At 39.9% G+C, this 14444-nt stretch overlaps 1 protein-coding gene across 1 annotated transcript; it reads left to right on the top strand.

The window, feature by feature from the left end:
* Nucleotides 1–10612, top strand: LYRM1 (LYR motif containing 1). Its single transcript, XM_009886552.1, has 4 exons — nucleotides 1–56; nucleotides 7339–7497; nucleotides 8548–8640; nucleotides 10273–10612. The coding sequence occupies exons 2-4, from the start codon at nucleotides 7339–7341 to the stop codon at nucleotides 10387–10389; spliced, it is 369 nt and encodes a 122-aa protein (XP_009884854.1). The 5' UTR covers nucleotides 1–56; the 3' UTR covers nucleotides 10390–10612.
* The last annotated feature ends 3832 nt before the right edge of the window (nucleotides 10613–14444 follow it).

Genomic DNA, 14444 nt, shown 5'->3' with positions numbered 1-14444 from the left:
CCTCGCCCACCGGAGCGGGGGGACCGGGCTTAGCGGGGCGGAACCGCCGCGCGAAGGTGGGGAGCGGGGTCCCAGCGCGCTCCTTCCCGAAGGTAAAGTGACGGGGTGGACGGTGGGCAAGCCGACGTGCGGGGAAGAAGGAGGGGAGGGAGAGGCCGGAGGTTTGGAGAGTTTCCCGCTCCCCACGCCCCCCACTTCACGCGTTGGTTCCGCCCGGTTGCGGGGGCAGCGCCGCCCCGGCCGCCAGGGGGCAGAAAGGCGCCCGCGCTTGCAGCGCCCCCTGGCGCCCGGGCGGCTCTGGGCAAGGGTGGGGGCGGGCAGCGCCATCTTAGCACGGTGCTGAGGACAATCAAGCCCCACAGCCACCCTGCGTCCATCCACAGTGCTGCTGCCTGCCCTGAGCTCCATGGCTGTGGCCTTTGCAGGGGTAGGCCTGACTCCCAGAGGGAGGAATGTGATGGCCTCACTGCCCAGCCAGTCCCCGTGCCTGCCTGATGACACCGGTGGCTGCAGGGATGGCTGTGGGATGGCCCAGGAGGTGTGGAGAAGGTCCTGTGTGTAATGAGTCCAGAACCTCTCACCTGGGCCTGCAGTTGCTGCTGACTTGGAGCTTATGTCAGGGGGGTGTCCTTCTGTCCTGTCACCGCCGGGCTGGAGGGCTCTCCCCACAGAGACCCAGAGACGACTGTTGGACAGAGCGAACGGCACTTCCCCCGGCCCCACGTTCCTCTGCCCTTGTGCTGTCAGAGAGGCAGGAGGCCCCAAAGGCCGATCCATACGCCATTCAGCAGAGTCCAGTGCAAGCACTGTGTGAGGCTTTGTTGAATTTATACAATGGGATATATATATATGTATTTATATATATAATGGGATTTAAACACTTGACTTCAAAAAAAAAAAAAAGAAATCTTTTTTTCAAAATATGTCCTGCTATAGTTCTCAGATTGTGACTAAAAATTGTATCTATCAGTGTCTGGGACTGGAGCATTTGGAAACTGAAGCAGAGGGTTCATGAAAGGAGTGTTACTAAATGGCCCACAGAACAAAGTAAGAAAGGGGGTAGGGAGGATTGTTTCTTTGCTAGCTTTAATATTTATACCTGTTCTCAAGTTTGGGAGTGGTTCCAATGCTGGGAAATATTTCTATTCATGCATTCAGTTGCATTTGGCTCGAAGCCAAGGTATGAATAAGGTGCATAAATCCATACTGGGTTTTGTGTTCATATTGCTTCTATATTATATAAGTAAGGCCATCCAAGGCTAGCTGAGACTTCATTTTCCCTGCTAAATTTGTTGCACTGCATTAAAACCTCTTTCTCTGCTTGTGACTAATAGACAACTAAACACAAAGGAGGAGAAAATGGTTCTAAATGTATGAAAGCATGAGTGACAGGGTTGCATGAGTTCATATTGCTTTCAAGTTTACCTGGACACTGCATGCTTTTCAGGAGAAAGCTAAGAAATATGTAAAGCAATTTTTTTTGTTTCCTCTCCTCCTCTATGCTAAGTCAGCATTTCTGTTCTTCCTGAGGCTACCACGGCACAGGAGGCACTCCCAGAGCAAGAGTCTGTATGTCCTACTAAAACTAGATAATGCCTTGACCACCTCAGAAGATGAAAACTCTGTGATAAAAAGCAACTAGTTAAGGGTTTCCACTTTCATTTATTCAAATGAAGAGAATGTTGTAGAATGTCCTAATTTTCTACAATTTCACTTATCTGAAATTACATAGGAAAACCAGTGATAAAATCCAAGTCCTTGCTTTTACTATTTAATTATAGTCTCTTTGCATGAAGTTTCCTTTTTCTGATCAAAAGACCGCTCCATATGTAAACGAAAGCTTAAAAGGGATCCAAGTTCAGTCAGAAATCCGAGGCACGAATGCAATAGCAGAGTTCTCATCCCAGCTGATGAACAGTGGATGTACAAAACTCAGGCTGGTTCAGAGGTGTTCTTCGGAGTTTCAGTTCACTTCAGTTTCCCAGCAGAAAGAGACTGGCATGACAAAATCTAAAACCATATGAAAGTCACCTTGCTTTCAGGTATCATTATTGAATAACGGTTTAGTAACTTGGTTCTTTTTCACCAAATCTGCAGAGATTTATGACTGCAGCTTGTAGATGGAAACAGAAATACTTGGAGTCAAATTAATTCTTGATGGAAATGTCTTGAAATTTACAGGCTTGAGTCATTGGTAGAAATAAGGATGTAACACCATCACGGAAGAATATGATCTTTCGTTTTAGTTTGTTTTTCATCATGTGGAGATGGAATATTTTAGCTGTGATTGAATTTTTGCTATGATTTGGTTTTGGCTGAATCTTAAAAAACCCAAGGTATCAATCAAGACTGAAAATCAAATTAAGTTTTCACTTTGTTAGGTACCTGCTGCAGCCACATGTGGTCGATGTTTGCAGTGTACTAGCTGTCACAGGCCACTAAGTCATTGATTTGAGTGAAAGAAGATAAAATGACTTTGTGGAAACTGGATTTTGAAATTTCATATCACTGGAAGGCACGTGACCTGCCCAGCTATCACAGGAATCTGTGACCCTTTCTCTCTGTGCCACAGGAACTCATTGTTTCAGTTGTTGTCCCTCAAGGAAATGACAGGCCAAATTCATTGCTGCCTTAAGAACCGCAGACTCATTTTGGCAGACTTGCACGAAAGATGAATATAGATTACTGAGCTCCAGTTGCTGTGGATAGCTGTGAAAGGAATGATTGATTATCTGTTGCATTAGCAGCAGGAGAGAGACTGCAGGTCACTCTTTAGCTAAGTGGTATAATTTAGCTCTTAAAAAAAAAAAAAAGCCAGCTATGTGCAGTTTTTTGCATCTCTTTAAATAAGCAGTAGCCAAAGAGTATGTTTGAAAATATGAGATACAGATTGCCATACAGGCTGAAGCTGATGATGTTCCATACTGTAATGTTGACATGCTCTGCTTTTGAATTATGTAATTTATTTCTGTAACAGAAATGTGATCATAGCTTGATTCAGAAGGCAATCAGCCCAGTGGTTTGTCATTGTGTCTTTAGGACTCCTTGCCAGTAGCAAACCAGCTGTCAGATAGAAGTTGTGTTACTCCTAAATAAAACATTTTACATCTGAGAAGTTCAAAGCTGCTTTTTCAAATTATTTCATGCAGAGTTCTCTTCCCCACCACCTCCTCCCCTGAGCAAATATGGTTTCAGCATCAGCACTAAGTGTGTGTTACTAATGCGTGCCCTAGTTAGCTGGGATGTAAAAGAAGAGATGTATTGTTTTAAAATACCCTTTTTTTCTTCCCTTATGGGCTATTACTTTCACCCTTTCTTTCCTAAAATTCTCTATGTAGTCGCTACTGGCAGATATTATGCTTGAAGTGAGTAGCTAATGCTTGACTTTAAAAGAAAGGATGAAATAAAATAGACTTACAACTTCAGCAAAGGGGCTGTGCAGGCAGGAGGAGAGTGCTGGACACGCATTCTGAGCCAAGCATCCCTCGCTGGGAAGCAGCTGTAATTTAGCTGCTCATACATAAGTAGTCAGTCTCCATGCAGCTCACCCTCTGTCCTAACTTTGCTTTGACCGCACTATTGGGGTCACTTTGCAGTACAGTTGACAGATTTATTTCCTTATTTTTATATAAACTTTAACTTTAAATTTTAAACAAACCTGCAAATAGCAAAAGACGACTGGTGTTTCACTGATTACTCAGATTATTGAACTTCTGTGTCAACCATCTAAAAATCCAAAGGAATGTATATTTGATTCCTAAAAAAAAACCCCCTTGTTATTACATTTTATAGTCTAAAGGATTATTTGTTTTAATTAACAATGAAAAAAGTTTGCGTCTTCATCATGCAGTAACTCATTAACTGCTCAGGCTTCCTTTGCAAGTTTGGATACAATGGGATATTTCATGTGCTTGATCTGCATGTTGATAACAGGGGTTTGCATGTAGATCAAAAGAACGATACAACCCTGCATTGTCAGAACTCTGCCACGGCATCCAGCAAATGCGTATTTGGAAGGCAACGCTTGGCTTCCCTCCAAAGGCTTAATTCTAACAATCAGCTCAAAACCAGCCTGCAATCTACCATTTTTCCCATTGATAGGTTTGTGTCTACAGACCTACCTTTGACCTCCCAGTTTGTTTTGTTGCAGTAAACACCTGAAATCTGTTCAGCTAATACAATAGCCCTGTACTTTTTGACAAAAACACCTGTGGTTAACCTCTGTGGGCTACATTCTGCAATGAAATGAAGGGTAGTAGAAGTTAAACAATGGGTGTGACTACCACAAGATGAGTGTTACTGGGAAAGTGGTGTAACATCCACTTAGCATTCCAGAGATGTGAAATATAATTATGACTTAAATGCCAAAGATGTAAATTGCAAGATGAGTAATTACAAGGACATGAAAGCCTCCCTTATCTTCCTTTCTGTCCCACTCAGAATTACTTTGCACACCCACAAAACTAATACAAGTAGCGTCACTTGACGAAATTGCACCTGATACATGACTTGTACCGTCACTGTCGGTGTGGGCTCTGTTCATACTGAAGGGAAAATACTCCAATCTCACTTCCAACATTTTAAGTTGGAAGTAGTTTTGCTCTCACTGGAATTATTCCCTATTTACACTCCCACTCAGATCAGAATCTGACCCAGGCCTTGAATTTTGTCCTATTTGCTCTCATCCTTTCCTGTGATAGACGGGGGTCCTCTATCATTGAAGGGCTCCTCACACCTTCATTTATGTTATCTTTGCAGAAATGGTTTACGAGCAGGTCTGTAGCATTAGAAATTCTTGACTAAAATGAGCCACAGGAGCAGCTGGTTGCTAAGTATATATGAAAAGCTGCTTAATGGCTTTTACATCATATAGCATATGTCAAAGGAGAGCAATAATACAGCCCATACCTAGATGAGGGGCTACACAGTTCTGTATCAATTCCAACACCAAGAAATTAAAGAAAGAAAAAATAAGTTCTAGGTGGGGGAGAGGAAGCAACTAGTGGGTGAAAAAATAATTGTTGGTTCTAAACTTTTAAATGAAATCTTTATGAACAGATTTTTAGCATGTTTAAAATCCAAAAGCAACAGGTGTGACTGCAGCTCTGAACAAAGGGCACTGTCCCAAGTTATGGCCTTGGAAATTGTCCAATGCATAGATCAGAATTTAAACCTGTATTTTAAACATTTTTTTCCTCTGACATTATTCCTCCTATTACATGAAAACCTAAGCTGAAACTTTTTAGTGCAGTACTACCTTTTATGAGCTGTCAGCAGGGAACAAAGAGTATTACCAGCTCCACCAGAGGTGACACCTTCAAATAAAAGTAGAGTGAGGCCAGGAGGGGCGCTAGGTGAGGAGGTGATTTGGGACTCAGCTTGCACCAGGTCAGCTCTTGTAATTGAACTGTTTATTTTCTGTACAAAATATGCAGTCAACAGAGGGAATCAATGATTTTTCAGATACATGTATACGTGTAGCTTCGTGTCTGACTAATTTTATTGCTTGAAATGGAGCTGTAGAGTTGATAAGGTGAAGCATTTATTCCAAAGTGTTTGACGAGCTGGGACTACCTAGCTGTTTCATTGTGGATATTTGTTTCCTAGAAATACCATAACCATTTATTAGAAATACTTTCTGCTGGATAGCAAGAATCACTTTTACATCTGGGACGAAAATATATGATTGGTTAAACATTTTAAAATACAAATAGCAAAAGAAAAATGTTCTCTCTTAAGAATCAGAGAAAATCAGTTTTATGTCTGTACTTCTTAAGATTCCTAACAGAGTTCATGAAACAACAAAAAGTCTTCAGGTCATCACAACACTTAAGACAAAAAAGACTAGGATTTAATAGTTTGGGATTTTTTAGCAAAAAGAACTACAGGCCAAATCCTGTCTTCAGGTTAGCATCTGTAACTCCAGTGAGGAAAAGACAGTGTGACTATCTGAAGCCACAGTAGGACGGTACTGAAATATTCGTGAAGGTCACCTGCTGTGGTGGATGCCGCCACTGGAGAACTCTGTGGCCTGAGAAGACTTCGGTGCAAAACTCTCTTCTGCTCTCCACAATAATAGGAATTGGCACAGACTGCAAGGAGATGAGTGACAGCCACATTGCCAAACATTCCGCAGTAATTTGGGTGCATGCATTAGGAAGCAGCTTTTCCTGTCACCGAGAGAGAGAGTGCTCCCTCCAGAGGCCCGTTCAGGCTGTCGAAATTGCCCCGCTGCAAATTGTCCAGAGGAGCTATTCCCAGCGCACGAGTCTGATGTCAGGGTCGATTCAGCCACAGCAGTTAGAGCTCCAGGTTGGCAAATGGATCCTGAGACATTCAGATAACGTCCTGTTCCTGACACTTGTTCTTCATTGTATCCATATACTTACTTTGCAGCGCTGCTGCGTCTTCCTCTTGGACAGTAAGGTACCTTCGACAGCTGCAGTGTCCCTAAAGCAGATCTCATTGTTTCTGTGAATCTAATCCATGTCAGAAGTGCTGTTATTTCAGTAGTGGATTACTCTCGGGGATATCTGTGGTCTGACATGAAATGGTGGCACCACTCACATGATAAAATACTCATTTACATATAATAAGAATAGGATTTCATTTTCAATTTCTGACAAAGATTCTTATCGCACCTGGAGACTGATTCAGTGGGCTCAGCAGGTACACAGCGCTCTGAAAATCAAGACATTCAGGACTTTCCTAAATCCATAGTTAGTCTGCCTCTCCTGCAGTGCTTAGATAAAATAGCTTTCATCACCTTTTCATCACATCAAAATCCAGCTGAACCATTACTACATACTGTAGTGGTATCACAAATAAGCTTCTCAGCCTCTGAAACCTATACCAGTTTTCAGCAATATCATGGTGGTTTTATCATGTTATTTTATTCACAGATTTCAAGATGCTTTGCAAAGATAGGGTCAGTATTGGTATGACAATTTCACAGGAAGGGGGATGCTCAGAGTTTCGGTGACTTGCCCAATATATGTTGCAAAATAGCAGTGAAACACAACCCAGGCATTCTTGTACAAGGCTTGTGATTCAGCAAAGCGCTAAGGCAAGTGCTTAACTTCAAGCAAGAGCTCAAGCTGTTTGAATGGAGACAGATTTAGGTATCAGTCTAAATACTTTGCTGGACTGGGTCTTCAGCTTTCAACAGCTAATTATTGTTTGGAGCTATTTCAGTTTTTTTTCATATAGCTCGGCATATCTTTAGATGGTAGAAATATTTTTAAAATAATTCCATTGCATGGAAAACTACACTGCTTGCTGGCCTTTTAGCAACAAAAATGTTCATGCATATGTTTGGGGGTTTGTGTTGTTTTTTAGATGACACCAGTTACTCGACAAGAAGTTCTTGGCCTTTACCGCAAGATATTCCGAATAGCCAAAAAATGGCAATCAGCATCAGGACAGATAGAAGAAACGATTCAAGAGAAAGAGTACATTAAAAATGAAGCCAAAACATTATTCCGAAAAAACAAAAACGTGAGTGTCCTTACAGTTTTGAATTTCTGAATGATTGTCCTCTTGCTCTTTGCACTGTCTCAGTGATTGGACGCTAAGATATGAATATAAGACTTGATTTCCCAAAATTTCATTCACCTTAAGTGCTGGTGTATTCGGGTTATAGTTTAAATTTCACCCCTGAAATAGTAATAATAAAACTCCAACTATTTCAGCTCTTCATTAACTGTTGTAGGTCTAAAAGGCCTAGAGCTTTCACTAAAAAAATGCCAAGAAAAAATTAAATTCCAAAGATACTGCCTATGTAATTGAAACAGCTTTTGATCTTTTAGAAAGCTAGCTAAGTGTATCATTACCCATGCAATGGCAAACAGAGCTCAGTAGCTTCTTACACTTCTTTTTTTTCTTTTCAAAGCAACAACTATTGGCACTTCTTTTTAAAGAAGCACTTTCATTTTTTTCTTAAGGAAGAAATTTCAAACCCCTTTTGAAAGGGGCGATACAGACTCCATTGTAATCAAAGGTCCTTCTTGTAATTCAAGATCACAATACTCATTTATATCCCATTTTGGTCTGGGACTAAATTCAGGTAAATTCAGGCAAAAATCAAAAAATGAATTTAAGTCACAATTTACACCATATGTCTGACTTCAAAGGGAGTTTCTGGATAAGATGATAACAGAATGTAGACCAAGGAGTCTCTTCTCTTTCTCCTCTAGCTACCTTGCAGAGTGACAAATGGGTGAGTGTTTTTTTTTCATAGATGTATTAGTAGTTTACATGTGTATTGTCTTTTTACAGAGAAAATACCATGTTTGGGTAAAAACCTCTTTGTATAGCCTCAGTCGTGACAGCCTCTGAGCCTTAATATCCAGTGCCATCAAGCCCAGAACTGTTGAGTCAAGGCAAATACTAATGTTACCTTTTATGGATGTGAGAAATAACAATCATTGTATCCTTGGGATTGCCAAAAAAAGCTGAAGAAAGTCATGTGGCTGTGCATCATCTATGCTTGAGCTTGCAATTGCTAATTGTTATACTTGTACAAAGCAATTGTTTGTATGATCTTAGGTAATGGATCCAAAGTTGATTAAGCAGTGTATAGAAGAATGTGAGGCAAGAATAGAAATCGGACTTCACTATAACATCCCCTACCCAAGACCTGTGAGTATAAATCTAGTCACAAAGTCTTCAACTATACCCACTTAGCTCTCACTGGACAATAAAACCATAAGTTCACATCACCTTCACCACATTGCATTTTTAGATAAGCCGGTATTTAAATGCTATGCTAAATCAGAGCCAAATAAGCCAAATGTATATTGAAATGTTTTCCATCTATCTTTTTTCACTATAAATTGACTAATTTCTTCTCAAAATAAGGAGTCAAAACCCAAATGGAATTGCATGAGCTAAACTTCCAAGGCCTCCAAATATTTAGGCAGTCTTGACCGACCAATGAATGACACTATGTAGAAAAAGAGAGTAATGGAAATCAAATGAGAGAATAAAAATACTCAAACCAGGACAATCTGCCATAGATATAATAATTTTCATAGCCTACATTAATGGTAACTGTTTCTCCAGTCATAGATCAGGTCTTATAAAACACCTGCCTATGTTGCTGCTTCTTTTCCCCTGTTCCTAGAGAAAAACACGTCCAAGATTACCAAAATGCTGGAAATTGCAGCGATGACTTCTATTGCACCATTCAATATAGTTTCCTTACTGCCTAGTCACTTCTGTCTGTAGTACTGTATGCTGCCTCCCAAAGAGACTTCCTCTAGTTTACGTTTTCACATCTATATTTTCCTTATCAAGGTGGTCATGGTCAAAATTGAATTGTATCTTCATCACATGCTTGCCTAGAGTATGATCACTGTTAGCATCTGTTTCACGTATAGCTTTTTCTTTTTCTCCAGTACACAGAATAACAATGCACATCTGGCAAGCAGTGCTCCTAGAAATGGGCTTAAAATGTATACTCTTCAGTGGCTTTGAAATCCCAAAGGATCGGTTGTAGATCAGTGCTCTCAGACAAACTGGATGATCGTTATTTTTCAGATTCTAGAAATCTCTGTTGCTGCTTTAGTCAGTGCTTTTACTACTATTTGCACCTAAACAGCTATCTTACAGGATGACGGCCTCAGCAACACTAACATCTGACTACTAACACCCACGTTTTCAGTCACTCGGGGGATACAGCTGCATGACTCCCACTAACAGTCTTAGAAAATATAAAGACTTTGTCAATCAACAGAAGAGCGTGTCACCTATTGCTCCTTCTGCTTATGCAGTCAATGACATTGATTGATCATTTTAATATGGTATATATAATCATGACAATAAGAAGGCAGTCTTTCAATACGTACAGTTTGGGATTATTTTGTGACTTACTGGGTAGGTATGAATAAAGCACACAGTGCTTTAAGACATCTGCTCAGGAATCTTAGGGTTTTCTAGGTCTTACTGTTCTGGAACATTGTCAGCAGTCCTATTTCAAAAAAGTATTTTATGATTACAGTCTGATATCTAGCTACAAAACAAGGTTACTAAAGCCTAAAATGTATAGGATTTTAATAAACACAACATTTAGGGCCTGAAAGTTACACCACTTATCACTCCTCAGAGAGCGCTCCTCCTAGAAATTTAATAACCTGTTTTGAGACGGTACAGTTGCCCTCTCCAGAATGTGAAGAAATTATTTAAAACTCAGTGACACCTAGTCTGTATATATGCCTTCTTTTCCTTGTAGCTTCTCAATTTGCACCTAACTGGTGGGATTTTCTTTTCCAGATCCATCTGCCTCCTATGGGTCTTGCCCACAAACAAGGCCGAACATTGCGTCACCAGGAAAAGCTGAGGAAGATTTCTAAGCCAATATACCTGAAATCCCATGATGAAGTTTCATAACCCATCATTTAAGATGTGATGTGTAATCACATCATTTAAGATGTGGACTGTAATCCATGTGATTTGTGTGCACAACTGTGAATGAAGCTCTTTTGGTCACTTGCTTACAAATTTGCTGAGGCCAAAAAGCTAACAGATACATCGCACGTGATGGATAAGTTTTATCCAGTATTTATTACATTTCAACCACTGACTCATCAATAAAAGTAACACTTTTCAAGGAGTGAGGTGTGATACGAAGATTACTTTGACAGGACAAATTACAGCAGGTTTTCAAACTCAATCAGTAGCAGGGTTCTCCAGTGGTTTCAGGATTATATATGCTCAATTGTGATTCAAGGCAGTGCCTTGTGTAAGGGTCAGCAAAAATCAAGAAAGTCCAGGAGAATCAAGCAGACACAGTGCTTCCAGAGTTTCTGAATGCAAGTGGGAATACGGTGACCACATCATGCAGCTGCAGTCCTTCCTTTCCTGTCCCTGCTCTGCTCGTTGTCCCTGGAGAAACGTTCCAGTTTCACAGTATCCTTACGGTGAAGTACTGTTTCTAAATGGAGAGTAGCGAAGAGACGTCAGAAATGCCACTACTCCTTCTTTTTCCTTTTTGCAAACTGTAGAGGAGCAGCCTAGAGCCTCAATGTCAGCTTCCCTCCTGCGTCCTTTGGAGAGGGTGTGGGTGTGAAATGCAAGGGTAAAACAACTCAAGGGTAAAACATTCCACTCTTGGGTTCCTCAGGTTCCCATGTATGGACTGACTGAAAACTTTCCCTTCAGGGTATCCCTACAGGAACAAGCTTAAGATGCTTTGGGTGTCTTCACTGTGCATTTTTACATGGTTAGCTTCTCAGCATAATCCGCACATTGGCTTTCTCAACAGTTATTTTAGTGTTAGGCTTGAACTCTTACATTATGGACAGAACTCCAACTTTGTTAAAAGAAAGTACAGTACACTATCTCTTCAGTCTCTTAAGTTCGAGGAGTATTTCTGTTTCGCAGGTGCCTCACAAATGGAAGTGAAATGTAATTAATTTCCTCCCTCACTAGGTGTTCACAAATCCTCTTCAGGAAAGTTACTGGAACCTTCTGTCCTTCAGGCTAGAAGTACCAATGAGACCAAGCTGTGGACAAGAGCCGCACTGTACTGGGAGAGTATATAAGCACAGCCCACAGCTGCTTTAAGGACAGAGGGTATAAGCAGAGACCTATTCCAGACAGAAGTTAATGGTGGCAAAAAAGCAAACTTGAAAAATGCAATGTATATTATTTCCTATTAAAGTCAGCAAAACCAATGAAATCTTATTTTCTGAGCTCTCCAACTCATCCTAAACTCTCCAAGCCCTAACAGACAATGGCAAAGAAATATTCTTGTCTACCTGAAAAATAAGTTAAAACCAGTCTTGTGCAGAACAGAATGACAGTTCCTCCCCCAGCAATGTACTTGTAAGAGTGAAAAAAATACAAGCGGATGAGAAAGTACAAGGAAACAGTGAGAAGACCGAATCAGCATGACAGGTACTGGCTAGCCCAATTTCTCACTATCCTTTATGGCTCCAGTCCCCAAAGGTATCTATTCCCATATAATTATTTCCTGGGAATGCCTCATGTGGGAAGTAACATGTAAAATGCCATTGTTCTGCCTGTCAGTGGGAGCTTTGCAAATTTACTGCTGCCAGGAAGACACAAGACAAAACTACTTCAGCCTAGGAAAAGGGAGATGGAATAAAGACAGTAAAAACTAACATGATTATACGTATTGCTTAATCCTTCATTGAAAGAATTCCAAATACAGTCTTTTCTTATCCTCATTCTGATACCAGTGTAGAGATGTGTCAAATGAGCCAAACCAAAATGTGTAGAGACAAGGATTTTAAATAGACATTTAGGCTCATTCTTTGTCATTAAACTATCATTTGAATCTTTTTAATTGTTAAAATTCATGTGGCTAATGAAGGTACTGCTGCTGTGACTCATCAGGTGAATAAACAGCTATGTAAATGTACAGTCTAAATTTACTGTCAGTGTTATAGTCACAACTCTTTTGTGAGCACACACTGTAATGCATAGATTATTTCAAAAGAACATCCCTAAAATTATAGAAGATTTACACCAAGTTGAAATAACAATATGATTTTATTTCTGAAGGGAAATACAAATATGCAATTTTTAAAAGGCTCAAGGAGCCTTAAGTAACTCAAATGAGTATCCACTTGCTTAACTGAAAAGCATGTAAGTTGAGCTGCAGTAACAGCATCACGTTATTTGAGATGCTTTAGTTTTCCAAAGTAAGTGTTTGAGAAATTATTAACTAGTGCCTGACCCTCATTACTTTCCAGCACCAGAAGGCAAAGACTGAAATTTGTTAAAACTTGAGGCTGTTCAGCTAAAGGAGGGATTAGATCAGCTCTTTTGTCAAGTCTGGAGAGCAAAATCCTTCTTTAACAGCTTAAGTTAAACTCTGATGGAAAAGAGAATCTGCCTTAAAGAGAGTCCTTTGTTTTTGGAGTCAAACTGGCAAACTACCATTTTGAGGGAGTTTCATAAAAAAAAATTTCATCTGCAGCTCAGTCCAGTGGGTAAGCAGACATCTCAACTGGTACTCATTGTATTAAATTCCAAGGACCGTAAAACTTCTGTCAAGAAGTACCCCAACGATGGTACAATACGTCATTCCTACACATTAATTTTACTTGCAAAAAGATGTTATCCTAAAATGCCTCTGAGTTCTCAAGAGTTTGTAATGCACTGGATCCAATCAGTCAGCGTACACTCTGTCCTGTACTTCCTTAACTTTCTCTTACTCCCCTTCCAGTAAATACTGTCTCTTCAATTTATCACATGAGTCAGGAGATGCTTTAGAATAATTTAGAATAAAAAGATGACATTATTTTTATATTCTTTAGAAATAAAAATCCTGACTCAGTTGCATGAACTCTCTTGCAAGCTAACCAGTAGGCAATGCAGTAGTAATTTGTTGACACGATATTTGGCCTTGAATATCTTAGTAACACCGCCTCTCTGGAAATCCTATCCCTTACCCCATCATTAGTAAGGTAGTAATTTATTAATCCATGCACTTATGAAGCCAAATTTAACACTAGCAAGCATACAATCATTTAAGAAGACGGACTCAGCACCTGCTCACTGAATGTACCCCCTCAGTGTTGTCTAGGGGTCAGGAAACATTAAGTTGCAGCAGTGACCCAATCTATTCCAAGGGAAGTATCACAGAACTGAAAACAGGTTAAGATGGATTAAGTTATTTTATCTACCTTCCTGCTAGTACATGTAAGTTAGTTCTTGTAATACCTTTTAGGCCTGGAGAAAATAAGGCACTCTTTTGGGGCCCTACTAGGTATCCATCAGAAATTATGTCAGTTACATCCATCTTTTATCCACAGACAGAAAGGTCCCTTATATGACCATACCTATAAATTCATTTTCAAGAATGCTAATTACATGAGAGACCTGCGTCTTTCACTAGTTTTTCTAATCCTATTCAACAAAACATTGTAGCTTATAGGAACTCAGAACAATCCGGGGCCTTTGTATTGTCTTTTGCTTTTTCATTGTTTAATTTTCCCCTTAACAGCCCAACAGTGTTAAAGTCAACAGAGATAGTACTTTCTGTTTCTGAAATGGATTTTTGTACAGATGAGATAAAAGAAAGGTTTCAGTCTCCTAAGAAAATGTACTAACCATATCTGTCTTACAGCATCTCTTGCTGAAAATATGTCACTGCAATTTCTAAGGAAAAAAATATCCCTTGCTCCGTAATGTCTGCATACTGCTTTTTTTTTTCCATCTGCTTTGAGTTACTGGCAAGGCTGTGAATCTATGATTTGCAGTAATTACAGGTGGTTTTGTGGTTTGTTTAATGAGAGCTTCTAATTAAGAAGTGGAAATACTAAACCTGTAACAATATTACTATTACAAGGCACTTCATTTGTCCAAAAATTTTTCACATTTTTATCATGTCCAACTAACAGCTGAGATTCCTTTTTCTTTTTTTAATGCATCTCAGCCAGGAAAGGTTGTGAATTCTAATGTTTAGCCAGCTT

The sequence above is a fragment of the Charadrius vociferus genome, unplaced genomic scaffold (assembly GCF_000708025.1).
Source record: "Charadrius vociferus isolate BGI_N301 unplaced genomic scaffold, ASM70802v2 scaffold46, whole genome shotgun sequence".
Lineage (NCBI taxonomy): Eukaryota > Metazoa > Chordata > Aves > Charadriiformes > Charadriidae > Charadrius > Charadrius vociferus.
Note: the sequence above shows the minus strand (reverse complement) of the source record. Positions and strands in the feature narration are given on the sequence as shown.